This window comes from Electrophorus electricus, chromosome 20, assembly GCF_041902795.1.
Source record: "Electrophorus electricus isolate QZ-2024a chromosome 20, ASM4190279v1, whole genome shotgun sequence".
In the NCBI taxonomy this organism is placed as follows: Eukaryota; Metazoa; Chordata; class Actinopteri; order Gymnotiformes; family Gymnotidae; genus Electrophorus; species Electrophorus electricus.
The window spans coordinates 3,909,357-3,924,254 of NC_137516.1; the positions used below are offsets into that span (position 1 = coordinate 3,909,357).

General features: G+C 44.5%; 1 protein-coding gene across 3 annotated transcripts; it reads left to right on the forward strand.

Moving 5' to 3' along the window:
• Positions 1–736: 736 nt before the first annotated feature.
• On the forward strand, positions 737–14,816 carry kcnip3a (Kv channel interacting protein 3a, calsenilin). Of its 3 annotated transcripts, none has more exons than XM_035536383.2 (8): positions 737–2,255; positions 7,852–7,976; positions 8,588–8,657; positions 8,796–8,866; positions 9,327–9,434; positions 12,776–12,880; positions 13,231–13,293; positions 13,393–14,816. In XM_035536383.2, the coding sequence occupies exons 1-8, from the start codon at positions 2,153–2,155 to the stop codon at positions 13,438–13,440; spliced, it is 693 nt and encodes a 230-aa protein (XP_035392276.1). In that variant the 5' UTR covers positions 737–2,152; the 3' UTR covers positions 13,441–14,816. The 3 variants fall into 3 exon arrangements, with proteins under 3 accessions (XP_035392276.1, XP_035392275.1, XP_081559486.1); XM_035536382.2 differs by lacking the exon at positions 737–2,255 and adding an exon at positions 2,295–6,778; XM_081703360.1 differs by lacking the exon at positions 737–2,255 and having other exon boundaries at positions 7,567–7,976.
• Positions 14,817–14,898: the final 82 nt, after the last annotated feature.

The window sequence follows — 14,898 nt, forward strand, 5'->3', positions numbered from 1 at the left end:
GCCCTGTCCATGCAGGGTTATTTGAGTCTCTGCACTGTGTGTGTGTGTGTGTGTGTGTGTGTGTGTGTGTGTGTACGTATATGTATATGTGAGAGAGAGAGAAACAGTCTGGAAGAGGGGTGTGGGTAGATGGATAGAGGCTGGAGAGAACAGAAGAAGGAGGGAGGGAAGGGGAGGATGTCCCTGGAATCTGATCCCTCTCTCTCGCTCTCTCTCTCTCTCTCTCTCTCTCTCTCTCGCTCTCTCTCTCTCTCTCCCTCTCTCTCTTTCTCTCTCTCTCTCTCTCTGTCTCGCTCTCTTTTTCACTCTTTAAAAATGTGACTTTTCTCCAGGTACCCAAACAGAGAGTCTATGAGAGAGCAAGAGCCAGAGAGAGAGAGAGAGAGAGAGAGAGGGAGAGAGAGAGAGAGAGAGAGGGAGAGAGAGAGAGAGAGAGAGAGAGAGAGAGAGAGAGAGAGAGAGAGAGAGAGAGAGAAGGACAGAGATGGACTACAGGGGCCTGATGTTTGTGACAGGTTCTGTGAACGAGTGAAAGGCAGCTTGATCTTGGGATGACAGACGGAGGGAAAGTGAGGGATATGGAGAAAAAGAAAAGATGGACTGGACAGAATGTCGGAGGAGAAGAGGAGGGAAGCAAGATGGACGGAGGGATGAGGAGAAGCACTACCTCCAGCTCTCCTGGAGGAGGAATGAGAGCGCAGCCATGAACAACTAACGAGGAGGTGGGTGTGCGTGTGTCTGGGGTGGGGGGGGGAGCACAGTACAGGTCGAAATGAGAGATGGAGGAGCGATAGAGTGAGGAGAGTGACAGAAGCCCCCACACTGCTGACAGGGTGGAAATGCAAGAAAAGAGGAGCGGGGCTGACCGACGGGAGAGCCCGGAGGAGGTGGAGAAACTGTCACATTCATCCCTCCCTCATCCCTTCATGCCTCCTTCCAAAGCTCTGCACCCTCCCAGGACGTTCTGGCCAGCCTCCCCAGGGTCCCGGATGGAGACTTAGAGCTGGGCTGTGAATAACTCCAGAGCAGAGCGCGTCTGCGTCGTGAGCGTCCGCCCCGGGCCCCTGACGAAGGCGAACGCCTCGTCTCGTCGCCCCAAACTCCTGCCATCCTGCACGAAATGCAGGCGTGTGCGTCCTCCCTGCAGCCCGGGCACGGACGACTGACGCGAAGGTCCCGTACGGTTCCGTGACTTCGGCTCGGGTTCGGCCGCCCGGTCGGGAAAATACAGGCTCGTGGAACGGTCGGGACATCGTCTTAAGCCGGCGTGGCGGACCGTGACAGGGACTCTTTGGCACGGTCAGCCCGCAAAGCTGCTGGCTGACGCGACCTGCCCGTAACTCAGATGGCGCGTGCGTTCTGCTCTTACTGAGGAAATAAACCTGTCCAATCCTAAACGATTTATATCTCATTTGAGGAAGCCGTAAGTGATTTTCCTAAATTATTCATCTGGCTGCGTTCTGCAGATTACCGTATGAAGTAATGGTTGTTCTCACATGAAACGTGATTGCATGTAACCGTCGCTGCTGTCTTGGCCGGATTACGTGCAGAGAGACTAGCCAGCACCAGTGAGGTCTCTTCTCCTCTTCTCTCTCTCTTCTGCTCCTGCTTTCTCCGTTTGAGCTGGCGAAAGTTCTCAGCGCCGTGGAGACGGGGCGGCCGGTGGGTGCGGCGCGAACCGGCGCGGCCGTTCGCACCGTGTCCTGCGGCGCAGTTTAAAAAAGAGCCCTGTTGTTGACACTTGCAAATAACAATTCCAGCCCATGATGGCTTTTACACGTCTGGACTGTGTAAGAGCCGCCAATCGGAGCCTTTATTTATCTGCCGGAGCTCTTGGGAGGGATGACCTAACATGGAAAGACTGGCTTCTCAGCTCCTCAACAAAATAAATGAGACTGGACAGGGCTCCGTGTTTTCTCCTGCTCCCCGAAGCGTGTTGGGCCTGCCGGGCAGCTCCGTAAACATCTCCCACTCTCCGTTTTTTCCTCCTAGACAAGCGGGAGCGGGACAAGCTGCTCCTTCTACGTGCCGCTATGGCGCGTGCCGGCGGGTGCTAGCACACCTCCTTCCTTCCGAGCCAAAAGAGGTCCCCCTCAGTAGGGGGCCCTTGCGTACTTGTGGCCTTGTGCACTTTCTCTAAGCCCTTAGCAACATGAGTATACAGGGAATGGAACTGTTCGCCATAGTAGTGGTCGTCATTCTGTTTGTGGCCGTTCTCAAGCAGTTCGGCATTCTGGAACCGATGTCTTTGGAAGGTAAGCCCCCCCTACGACCAGCCCCCTGCACCGCGCTTCCTCGGGCATGCTGACAACACTCAGCCTGCGCTGCCGTTGCCGCAGACGATGGGCGACGTGCTCGGGTTTATGTCATGCATCGCAGATGCGCACATGGAATTTGCGGCAGTTTAAACAGTTGACAGACAGAAGCCGAAGCTAAAATCTTAACCGCACAGCTACGCTTGTTGTATAACGTGAAAATAATGATGGGAATAATAATAACAATAATAGTTTTGCCTCTAGTGTATTGATAGAACTTCAGAGACATTTTTACTTGTTTCTGGCTGCTGTCTTCAGATCGTTCAAAAGTCAGTTGAATTGTTTTTTGTTGTTCTTGTAATAAACGTCATGTAAACATACCAACAGTCAGTAGAGAAGGACTCAATGCTGCTATTGGTTGATCTCCACTGACAGTCCTTCTAGAACTGGGATCCAGTTGACCAATGAGCATCAAGGATTTCAGAGTGCGTCATGAATTAATGTCTCTTTTTCCACAGGTTTGAACACATTCGTGATATATTCATTAAGGAGAATACGTTCTTAATATTCATTCAGAAGCTATATATTTTCTATTCCATGCAAATATAGGTGGATATATGTCAAGAAATATGCATGGATAACTTGAATGCTGTGAGCTGGAGGTGTGTTAATGTGTGACCCCTGGGTGGGGTGTGTTGGTGCTAAATGCGTGTGTGTCTGTGTGTGTGTGTGTGTGTGTGTGTGTGTGTGTGTGTGTGTGTGTGTGTGTGTGTGTGTATGAAACAGAGAGATTCCAGGCCAAAACCAGTACAACACTGAAAGTGAGAATGTGCTGTTCTTTGTACTTGGGTTTGTGCTGTGAGTATCAGGTGGTTTATTGTGTATTTTTATTGGTGTGTCTTTGTGCTGTATGACATATCCAGGAAAGTATTGTTTGTTCTGTGAGCTAAACAATTCAAACGTCTTTGAAAAAATGGTGCATAAATTACCACACTTGAACAGTTGAATCCCCCCAAATATTTCAGTTGAAGGCACATTCTCTCTCATTCTCTCTCTCTGTGTCTTGACGTCTCTCTCTCTCGTTCTCTCTCTGTCTTGATGTCTCTCTCTCTCTCGTTCTCTCTCTCTGTATCTTGACGGTCTCTCTCTCGTTCTCGCTGTGTGTCTTGATGTCTCTCTCTTGTTCTCTATATTTCTCACTATTTCTACTTTATTTCTCACTCTCTGAGCCAAAACTCAGTCTAGCATTACACTTCATTCATTATGCATGTAGCAGTGAGTGGGTTTGTTTTACTGCCAACTAAATATGAGGTTTTCTCTCCTTAGTGTTGAGCTCTGAAAGACGCTGTTACTTCCCTCAAAATACCCTCTACACACACACACACACACACACACACACGTTTCTCTCCCATAACCACACCCTGACACTACTGCTGCCTTTGGTATTTCCTACAGGCCTGTCCCTTAGTGGATATACATGCCCCGCTATCACAGTTACCCATCCCACAAAAGTATCGATCCCTTCTCGGTGGCCATCTCTCATGGCAGCCTCGAGCCCCCTCGTCACGCGCTGCGGGTCGTCAGCTGCCTGCCCCTCCTCGCGACGCTAAAGGCTGCTGGGGTTATTGCATTTCATGCACAGGCCCTCCAGTTTCAAGCACGCCGTAGAAAGGCTAGGAAACTCCAGCTTTCCGAGGCGATCGATGTAGCTGTGAAAATACCAGGCCCACCTCTGTGGGCTAGAGGTGGAAGAAACGGGTTGCCACAGCGACGCCAGTCGTGGAGGAAAATAAACTGTCCCCAGTTCAGTGCGTTCTAATCAGTTTTGTGCTTTTTTCCAAAACCTGTGTGCTTGACACACCTGTAGGCAATTTTTTTAAAAAGCAAGTGGGATTTTAACAATATTACATCCTGCGATGAGGTTACTGGCATGTTTGTTTTTGAATTTTCTGTAACACTCTGCATTAATCCAACCACAGTTTGGATCTGTTTGTTTTCTGTTCGTATGTATATACTAATGGTGGCTGTAAAATTGCTTTGAATTTAACATTATACTAATACAAAACTAAATAAACAAACAATTATAAGGATGTTAATTATTCATTTCTTAGCACCATGCCGACTGTGTGTCCACTGAAGCATCGTTGTCGTGTGTGATTCAGATGAACTGTTCATCATTGTATCTGGTTCAGATTAACCTTTCATCATTGTGTCTGGTTCAGATTAACTGTTCATCGTCGTGTCTGGTTCAGATGAACTGTTCATCGTCGTGTCTGGTTCAGATGAACTGTTCATCATCGTGTCTGGTTCAGATTAACCTTTCATCATTGTGTCTGGTTCAGATTAACTGTTCATCGTCGTGTCTGGTTCAGATGAACTGTTCATCGTCGTGTCTGGTTCAGATGAACTGTTCATCGTCGTGTCTGGTTCAGATTAACGTTTCATCATTGTGTCTGGTTCAGATGAACTGTTCATCGTCGTGTCTGGTTCAGATTAACGTTTCATCATTGTGTCTGGTTCAGATTAACTGTTCATCGTCGTGTCTGGTTCAGATGAACTGTTCGTCGTCGTGTCTGGTTCAGATTAACCTTTCATCATTGTGTCTGGTTCAGATTAACTGTTCATCTTCGTGTCTGGTTCAGATTAACCGTTCATCATTGTGTCTGGTTCAGATTAGCCCTGCATCAACACCTGTGTAGCAGCACAGTGCTGCAGATATATTGGGTCATTTGTAGTCATCGTACAGATCCTCTGTGATTTAGCTAGCTAACTCTGTTCATGTTAGCATTTGGCTGCTTGAAAAAACAAAAAGACCCCAATGATATATAATGTAAATACTCTGCATACCACTGCAGTGCTACTGCACACTGTGTTCCGCTGTCTGGTGATCAGACGTGAATTCTACTTGTCTTTTAGATCAGATTTACGATAATTTCCTGACTGTATAAATATACACTATGTGAGTATGCTGGAGGTTATGAAGAACTCTAGAAGAAGCACACACATTTGACTGTGCTACAAACATATCAGGTTGCCATGGTGCTATCTTTAGTGCAGAAGCTCTCCAGGCTGGTGTAGAGTTTTGTTTTGTTGGGACTCCGGGTGTATTGGACAGAGGTCAGTGTGCGCAGGACCTGAGAGGAGACTGGAGTTTCCATAGGCTATTTATGTCATGGAGCTTATGTCATTATTCATAACTTTTTTCTTTCACGTCTAAAGTGCTGTTGAATTCACTGTAGCTCTCTCAGTCGTTCACTAGAGGGCGGCACATTTCTCTAAGGTGGGGATGCAAAACGTTTTGCTGAGAACCTTTTTGCCGAGTACCCCTGTTCTGACAGGTCACTAAACACAGGACAAATGAGGCACGTTCTTTGACTTGTCAAATTAAAAACTCTTTACGTGTCTGTCTATTTGGTATCATTTCTATATCTGTAAATTTGACTGAAATTAAACTTATTAAGGAAAATTAAAGCAACTGGATCATAATGTAGAGAGGCAGATGTAGTCACTCTGTGGTTACTCGGAAAGTTGTTTTCATTTTTTGTAGTCCTCTGTACCACCAAGCGGAGTTTGATCCCACCGCAACACATAAGCCCAGATGCAGATATGGTGTGACTGACATGCCTGAGACATGACGGTGGTGACAGTCATGTGGTCTCTTCAACCCCCCGACAAAGTTCAGCATCGTTGCCGCTCACACATGCCTTTTAAGCTGCGTTTCTCTTGTCTAAAGTCATAGTTGATGTACATGACAGATTGATTTTCCTTGATTTGGTGTGTAATTAGGACAAACGCATCCCCTGGGTGGCTGTCACAAAAAAATGGCACTTTACGGGAATGCTGGAAGGGCCGGAATTCCCTCGGAGGGTTCTCCGGAATGCTGATGGAGTGAAAGGTTAATTAGATCACAGAAAGAAAAGAGGAGTGGAGAGGGAAAGAAAGGCAGAGAAGGGAGGAGAAAAGACTCATCCCTCGCTTTCCCCTTCGTGGCTGGACACGAGCCTCAGGAAAAGGGTGGTCATCGTTTCTGGAGTGTTTTACTGTTGTTGACGTTTTTGTCCTCTAAGGGGTGGATTTGGGGTGCACCATGAACCCTGCATGCTTTGGTTTTCCCAAAGGAATTCCGCATGGGAGCGGAGGAAGAGTGTTTACGTGACTAACCGTCAACAGGCGGACCTCATGGAAGCGATAGAAAAGCATTTACGTGACTGTCGTCCATCTTCCGGAGGGCCAGCGTGGTGAGCAGCTGCCGTCGATAGTTTCCGACGGAGCTGACGGAGTTCGGCTCTTGGTTGGCTCGTGCTCCTGTTCTTGGAGCGTAGTCTCAGCGAGACGAGAAGGTGAAGCGCAGGAGCTCTTATAGAGCCAGACGCCGAAGGAGAAATTACAAAAGAAGGGATCGGGGGGGAGGATGGGTGTGAGGTGGGAGACAGAGGGCTTGCAGACAGTGGGCATCGTCTGCCTGGTTTTCATGTTCCTCAAACTTATGCACTTACTTGGACTTATAGACATCACTGAGACAGGTGAGAGAGAGAGAGAGCGAGAGAGAGAGAGAGAGAGTGTGGGGTGAAAAAAAAAACCTTGAGGAGCTTATAGATTGCTTTCCAGTTTACAGTAGATTTTGTGTACTCCTTGGACTTGAATTTGCATGTGTACCTGTTCCAATAAATATGCAAAAACAAACAGAAAAACATCATTGGAACTTTTTTGCACATTTGCTGTGCACCTCTACGGTGACACTGTGTTTACATTGTTGCTGTTGATTTTGTTTTAGTTTTTTGTTTTTGCTTAACTTGACTTGTTTCTCTCTTCCCTCCTTTGTCTTTCTCTTTTCTCTATCATCCATATCTATCCCTCACTTTTGGGTGTGTGTGTGTGTGTGTGTGTGTGTTTCATGTGTGCCTCTAAAGACGGTGAGTGTGAGCACAGTGAAAACCAGCCCGGTGGTTTCTTCCTTCCCAGTTGTTCCTTCCCCTCGGTGCTGTGCAGTATTTCTCCTTCCTCATCCTCCTCCTCCTCCTCGTCCTTGTCTGCTGGCTCTCCTCCACCCCAGTGCTTTCTGTCTCTGTGTGAATGGTTGCCACAGAGCAGGTTAAGGTGCAGGATCAGGTGTTATTACTGGATGAGAGCTGTTAGTCTCTTCTTGCTGCATGAGCCAGTAATTCCGGGCTCTAGCTCTAGTCATGATAGTCCATTAGGGAATATGGCTCTGTGTTCCCATTTCCCATTTCCCATTTTCCCATTCGCATTCAGTAACCCTTCACATGGAACAAGAAGGTGTTTCCCTTTTCGGATTCCCATCTTCCTCTTTCTCTTGTTCTCTCTCTCTCTCTCTCTCTCTCTCTCTCTCTCTCTCTCCTTCTGCTGTTTTGCTAACTCTTTCTCAATCTTGCTCCCCTCTCGTCTCCTCCTTCTCCTGTGACTCTGCCTATGCATTCCGTCCTTTCACCCTGTGTCCCACCTGTTTGCCTCCTCTGTTTCCCTACCCTATCATCCCTCCCTCTCCCTCCCTCTCCCTCTCTCTCTCTCTCTCTCTTTCTCCCACCCCACCCTCCGTCTTCCGTCTTCCGTGCCTCCGTGTCTCTTTCCCCCGTAGACAGCAGTGACAGTGACCTGGAGCTGTCCAGCGTCCGGCACCAGCCTGAGGGACTCGAGCAGCTGCAGTCTCAGACCAAGTTCACCCGGAAGGAGCTGCAGTCTCTCTACAGGGGCTTCAAGAATGTGAGGAAGACACCAATCAGCATGGGGTGGGAGGGCAGTCATTGCTCTCAAGAACACACCAATCAGGATGGGGTGGGAGGGCAGTCATTGCTCTCAGGAACACACCAATCAGGATGGGGTGGGAGGGGGGCAGGCTGGTGCATGCTCTCGGGGGCAAGGAGGCGAGTTGCAAAAACGCTGCCATCCAAATATCACCAATAGTGCTTCTACACATTATGAATGAACCCTGGAAGAGTGGAATCAATTCCATGCAGATATTAATGCAAATACAGGAGTTTATGCTGGGTGATCTGCATGGTATTTGAATGGAAGCAGGGTGATGAATGTTTTAACGCAGTTATTTGTATTTACGTGTACACTTACGGCACCTTGCAGGACCTAGTATCTAGACTTTAAGCCAGGAACGACCCTCAAGAGAGACGTGAAGGTTTGAGGCTGGGGATCAGTACTTATCACCTTTGTGCTCAGCAGGGGTTACGGTGACACAGCCGGCCGTGTGACGTGACGAGTGCCGTTGAAACGCGAGTTCTGGTGGAAATGTAGGGCAGTAGCAGCCCAGCTGTAGGTTTAATTAGATCTTTAATGAGTCCCTCTTCCTCCTTCCATTTCAGGAATGCCCGAGTGGGCTGGTGGATGAGGAAACGTTCAAGACAATCTACTCTCAGTTTTTCCCCCAGGGAGGTAATGAAGACCCCATTTCATCGTCTTTGCCTATTTGTACAATCGGTCGATTGAGCCGCTATTATCAAAAGTAGAAGGTGGATTTAATTTTGTATGAACGCCAGACTTCACCGCCCTGCACTTTCTGTCTGTTCGCAGATGCTACTACATATGCTCACTTCCTGTTCAATGCATTTGATCTGGACAGGAACGGTTCCATTCGCTTTGAGGTGAACGGCCAAATCTTGTCTGAGTTACACTCACACAGTTAACTTGTGGTTAGTGTGACAGAACAGTTTTCTATGTGATTGGTCTGATGAAGTTTCTTTCAGTGTCAGGACTGGTTGGTCCTGTGTTTTTTTTAATGTAACAGGACTGAGTTGTCTGATGTTTTGTATTATGGCAGAATTTGTGATTGGTCTGATAGATTTGTTTTAATGACAGGACTTTGTGATTGGTCTGATAAATTTTGTTTTTAATGACAGGACTTTGTGATTGGTCTGATAGATTTTGTTTTTAATGGCAGGACTTTGTGATTGGTCTGATAGATTTTGTTTTTAATGACAGGACCTTGTGATTGGTCTGATAGATTTTGTTTTTAATGACAGGACTTTGTGATTGGTCTGATAAATTTTGTTTTTAATGACAGGACTTTGTGATTGGTCTGATAGATTTTGTTTTTAATGACAGGACTTTGTGATTGGTCTTTCTGTACTCCTGAGAGGTTCTGTCACAGAAAAACTGAACTGGGCCTTCAACCTTTATGACATCAACAAAGATGGATATATCACCAAAGAGGTACGTCCTAGTTAAGTTTTCTTTTCTGTGTACAGTGGATTCAGAAAATATTCAGACCCCTTTACTTGTTGCCCACTTTATTGTCTTGTGGAAATGTCTTGTATTGTGGGAATAATTGCCATTTTAACCATCTTTGTACACTTGATCATCCATAATGATGAACTCTAATGTTTGTAGAGTTCAGTTTTTGACTCGTCAGACTGGAGAATATTTTTCCATGTTTCCAGTGTCCACTACATGCCGTTTATCATACTCCAAAGCGCCGGTCATATGCTAGTGGCTTCTGTCCAGCCACTCTGCCTCAGAAGCCTGATTTATGGAGTGCTGCAGATGGTCATCTTTCCAATAGGCTCTCCCATCCTTGCGCAGGACATTTGGAGCTATTTTAGAGTGACTGTTGGGTTCTTTCTTACCGCTCTGACCAAAGCCCTTCCTACATGAATGCCCAGTTTTGCTGGACAGCCAATGCCAGGAAGGTTCAATGTTGTGCCAGCTTCTTCCATTTCAAAAGCACTGAGGCCACTCTAGTCCTGGGAACACTCAAAACCTTAGATAAGGTTTTATATTCCTTACACTTATATTTTGTGCATTGGGTACCTGCTCTTATCCAGAATGACTTACGTACAATTATATGCTTGCCCTGATCTATGTCTTGTCCCACAGTTTGATCACAGGCTTATACAGACAGTTCCTTGGACTTCATTGCCTGGTATTTGTTCAGACAATGTAGCGTAAAATCAAATCAAATCAAATGTATTTATAAAGCGCTTTATACAAGAGATTGTTGCCACAAAGAAGCTTTACAAATGTCTAAGTTCAAGCCCCCAGTAAGCAAGCCAAGGGTAACAGTGGCAAGGAAAAACTCCTTAGAGCACGAGGAAGAAACCTCAAATAACGGCCACCATAATAGTAACAATTTCAAGAGGGAATTAAATAAACAATAATAAAGTGAAAAAAATAAGCAATGTCTAGTTCAGTTTTCTAGAAGTCCTAGTCTGGTCCTGATGGTGTGCATGTAGCCGAAACCCATCCCGGAGAAAGTCCATCGAGGGCAATGGAGAAGTAGTTGGCTGGGTTGGAGGTGTGGTGGGCTACAGCAGGGGGGCGTCAGGGGCTGGTGGGAGTAGCCATGGCAGCTGAGACGGGTTGAGGCTCAGTAATATCTTGACATCAGCGGTAGGTGAACCTCATCAGAAAGAGAGAATAGATTATTAGGCATGTCCAGGTAGCGGGTGTGTAAATTAGGGAACTATAATCTGCAAAGATGGACTCCAGCAAATCTGGCTATGGCAACACAGCTAAAAGGAAAGAGCCAGAAAGAAACCACAGGCATGAGGGCACCCTGGAACATCAGCACTCTGAAAAAAGAGAAGTGACAGCATCATAACATCCCAGTTTACCAGAACTCTCAATGCCCACGGACCCCCAGATCTACACCATTACCTAAAATGGGAAGGAATTAATAACATGCCTGACTGCACAGAGAGGTTTTCAGCCTAGCCTGAAATATTGAGACTGTGTCTGAGTCTTGCACATTTATAGGAAGGTTATTCCATAATGTGGGAGCTTTATAGGAAAATGATCAGCCCCCTGCGGTAGATTTTCTTATTCTTGGTACTAGTCAAGAGCCTGTACCTTTTGATCTAAGTAGATGTGGTGAGTTGTAATGCACTAGGAGTTCACTAAGGTACTGTTGGGCAAGACCATTCAGTGCTTTGTAGGTCATTAGAAGTATTATTTAACCAATACGAAATGTTACTGGGAGCCAATGTAAAGTAGCTAAGATAGGAGTTATGTGATCAAAATTTCTAGTTCTAAAAAGAACTCTGGCTGCTGCATTTTGAACTAGTTGAAGCTTTTTTAGGCATTATTCTTAGTTTTAATGGTACAGCCAGATAGTAAGGCATTACAGTAGTCCAATCTGGAAGTGATAAATGCATGGACTAGTTTTTCTGTATTACGTGAGACGAGCATGTGCCTAATCTTTGAAATGTTTTTAAGGTGGAGAAAGGTGGTCCTAGAAATATTATTTACATGAGCTTTGAACAAGAAACTGAGATCCATAATCACTCCAATATCTTTAACTATTAGAGAAGATGTGATTGAGAGACCATTGTGGTTCATTGAGTAATTAGAGAGTGAGGACCTAGCTGTCTCTGGGCCTAATAGAAGCACCTCTGTTTTGTCAGGATTAAGTAAGAGAAAGTTCCTCAACATCCAATGTCTAATGTCCTTTATGTATTCTTCAGTAATACTAAACTGATATGTCCTCTGGTTTGGCTGAAATGTATAGCTGAGTATCATTAGCGTAGCAGTGGAAACTAGCACAGTGTTTACGTATAATGTTGCCTAGAGGTAGCATATATAAAGAAAATAGCAAAGGCCCTAGGACAGATCCTTGTGGGACACCATAGCTAACCTTGTATGCTGAGAAGTCTCCATTTATGTTAACAAACTGGTAGTGACTGGCTAGATAAGATTTAAACCAGGAGGGGCTGTTCCCCAAATCCCAGCAACATTTTTTGAGTCTATCTAGTCAAATGTTGTGATCTATAGTGTTAATACTGCACTTGGATCAAATGTCAATTGTGGGTCCTTATAGACCCAGATGTGTGACTTTGCAAACTATGTCCAATCAATTCAAATTGAACAGATGGACACCAGAAGAGTTCTAGACACAGAGTTCTTAATAATTACATAATAATAATTACAACAAACCGGATACAGCTGAACACTATTGGGAGTGCAATAGCAAAGGGACCATATACTTACGTGAATAAAAGATCTCCATTTTTTATTTTGTATTAATTTTTTTAATTCTCTAAATGTCTTTTCACTTTGTTATTATAGATGATTAAGCGTAGACTGATGGGTAAAAATGGAAATTATATCCATTCAAAATCCAATCCTCAACATCTAAAGTGTGTAACAATTTAAAGAGTCTGAATGCTTTCTGATCCCACTGAACCTTTTTCTGAGAAATACAGATTTCAAAAAGGGTTGGGATTTTGTGTGTATTTTGTGTGGTCATTTTTTCAGTCTTTTTTTTTGTAGATTTCTCCAGCACCTTCAGATAATTTCTCTCAGACTTCTTGGAAACGGTTTACTTAGGTTTGCCTCCTGAGAAAGATTTAGCTGTTTGTTAAACCTCAACATCAGCAAGCTCTTCCATTTACAGTCCAGGAAACAAGCTTTCCTCTCACCATTTTTGTATTCTTACACTAAGCATGACGGCGCCATCGTCTGGAAAAAAGCTGTCCAAAAAGAATGTGCTTCATGCGTTTAATAAATCATTATCTGTCACATAATGGCGCTCTGTGTGTGTGCGTGCGTGTGTGTAGGAAATGCTGCTCATAATGAAGTCTATCTATGATATGATGGGCCGGTACACTTACCCCACGGTAAGGGACGAAGCGCCGTCTGAACACGTGGAAAAGTTCTTCCAGGTAATATCAACACTCATGCGCACACATATGCACACACAAACATGCGTGCACGCACACACATACACACCCACACCCAAACCCACACATATATGCACACACAAACACACACACTTTTTTTCTTTTTTAAAAATGACTTCATCTTAGATAAGGTTGGTTTTCTGTACCATGTGCCTGATGGAGAGATGATATCTCTTACACCGAGGTCTGCAGAAGTCTACTCAGAATCCTTTGGAGAAGTCTGTACATAGATAATTCTATAAGGACAAAGAATCTCTATAATCCTTTATGTTTTATGCTATTAATTATGCTATTAACCTCAGATCCCTGATGCTATTTCTGCTTTTCTGTAGAAAATGGACAGAAATCGAGATGGTGTGGTGACTATAGAGGAGTTCATTGAGACATGTCAGAAGGTAAGAATGGCAGGTGAACTTCTACTGACTTTTTACATGTGTATTTGAATTGGCTCTCAGCCTTACTGCTCTGTTTTCCATCTTTGTTGTTTATTTTAGGATGAAAACATCATGAGCTCTATGCAGCTCTTTGAGAATGTGATATAGTATTGCCACTGCAGCTAGAATGAAGTCTCCTGATAATCAAGGCTCCTCCAAATCCAGTCATTTCCAGAAGCCCCACCCATGCCACACACCCCGTCCCACCATCCATCAATCATAGACAATGACACACCCCCTGTCACACCTCCCATCAATCATAGACCATGCCACACCCCCTGCCCCAGCCCTCCATCTAGCACAGAGTATTACACTGAAACCTGCAGCCCTCTGATGGACATACTTGGACAGGTACACAGGGACTAGTTAGTTTGGCAAACAGGGAGAACTATTTGTACTGCACAGTAAAAAGATACGACCAATCAGACAAGTGGAATGGACAGCTTAGTTCTTTTTGTCCACCAGACATTGGCTGCTTCACTGACAAACTAGTGGAGTTGCCTCATCCATTTGGCTTTGCAAACACTTTCCCACATTTCCCCAGAGCACTGCCAGAGTCCCCCACGCTCCAGAGAAACTGAGTGAGCTCAGAGATCAGCTTGTGATCGTCTTGATCAGAGACGTGGTGACAGGGACCCAGCAACTTTCTGTTTAACCTTTTGCCCCAGTGTGAACAGGAGCTCGTCTATGGATCGTCAAGAACATCCGGGGGCAATAAAGACTTAAAGAACCACAGGAACTCTCTAATGACAATGGAGTAGTAATCACCAAAAAAACCCAACAATGAGACAAACACAAAAAAGAAGGAAAAGAACACGGATCTTAAGCATGCCTATTCAAAAATGTGTGATTTTTTTGTGGTTTGCTTGCACTGAGATTGACAGAGTTTCCCTCCTATTTTGTGGGCCAGTAGGTTTTTCTAGAGATTTACACATAGACTAAAGGACTCATATGTGTAGCATAAAATAGTGTAACATGTCATTTACAGTCCTGCTCGAGTCTTGATTGCACTTACAGTGGACAAGTGATCAATAGTGATGTGTTGCATCACTGTTTGTTATCAAGCACTGTTGAAAATATCGTGAATGCTGTTATATCAGACAGATTATGAGAATATGTGATATACTTTAAGGAATATATGTAGCTGTGTGTTTGGTGTCATATTGCCTGAAAAATTTGCATTGCAGGAAAATATGGTTTAAATATAATTTTTTAAAAGTCTTCCCCCTTTCAGCTGATCTTCTTACACATTGCGTAACTCACATACAAGAGCAAACGCATTTATCAGAAAGTTAAATTATAGCCTACTATATTCTTTTGATCATAATCTCAATTTAATTATTTAATTATAATGCCCACCATACATGACCATATACATACAAATGTAAATGTAAATTATTTATTCTGTGTTTATTTGATAGAGAATATTACAATCTTATGTTGATATGATGAATAAAGAATGCTCTTCTCATATTCTAACCCAAGTATTAGCATGGATCACCTTACTTTGAATTATGTCGTATGAATATTCAGAAAAGACATTCTAATTTCATTTTTACTCCAGCA

Coding starts and splice junctions, on each gene's coding strand:
- kcnip3a (XM_081703360.1), top strand. CDS start 7,686: ATGCATTCCGTCCTTTCACCCTGTGTCCCACCTGTTTGCCTCCTCTGT. Junction 7,977..8,587: donor TCTACAGGGGCTTCAAGAAT/GTGAGGAAGACA, acceptor CTTCCATTTCAG/GAATGCCCGAGTGGGCTGGT. Junction 8,658..8,795: donor TCAGTTTTTCCCCCAGGGAG/GTAATGAAGACC, acceptor GTCTGTTCGCAG/ATGCTACTACATATGCTCAC.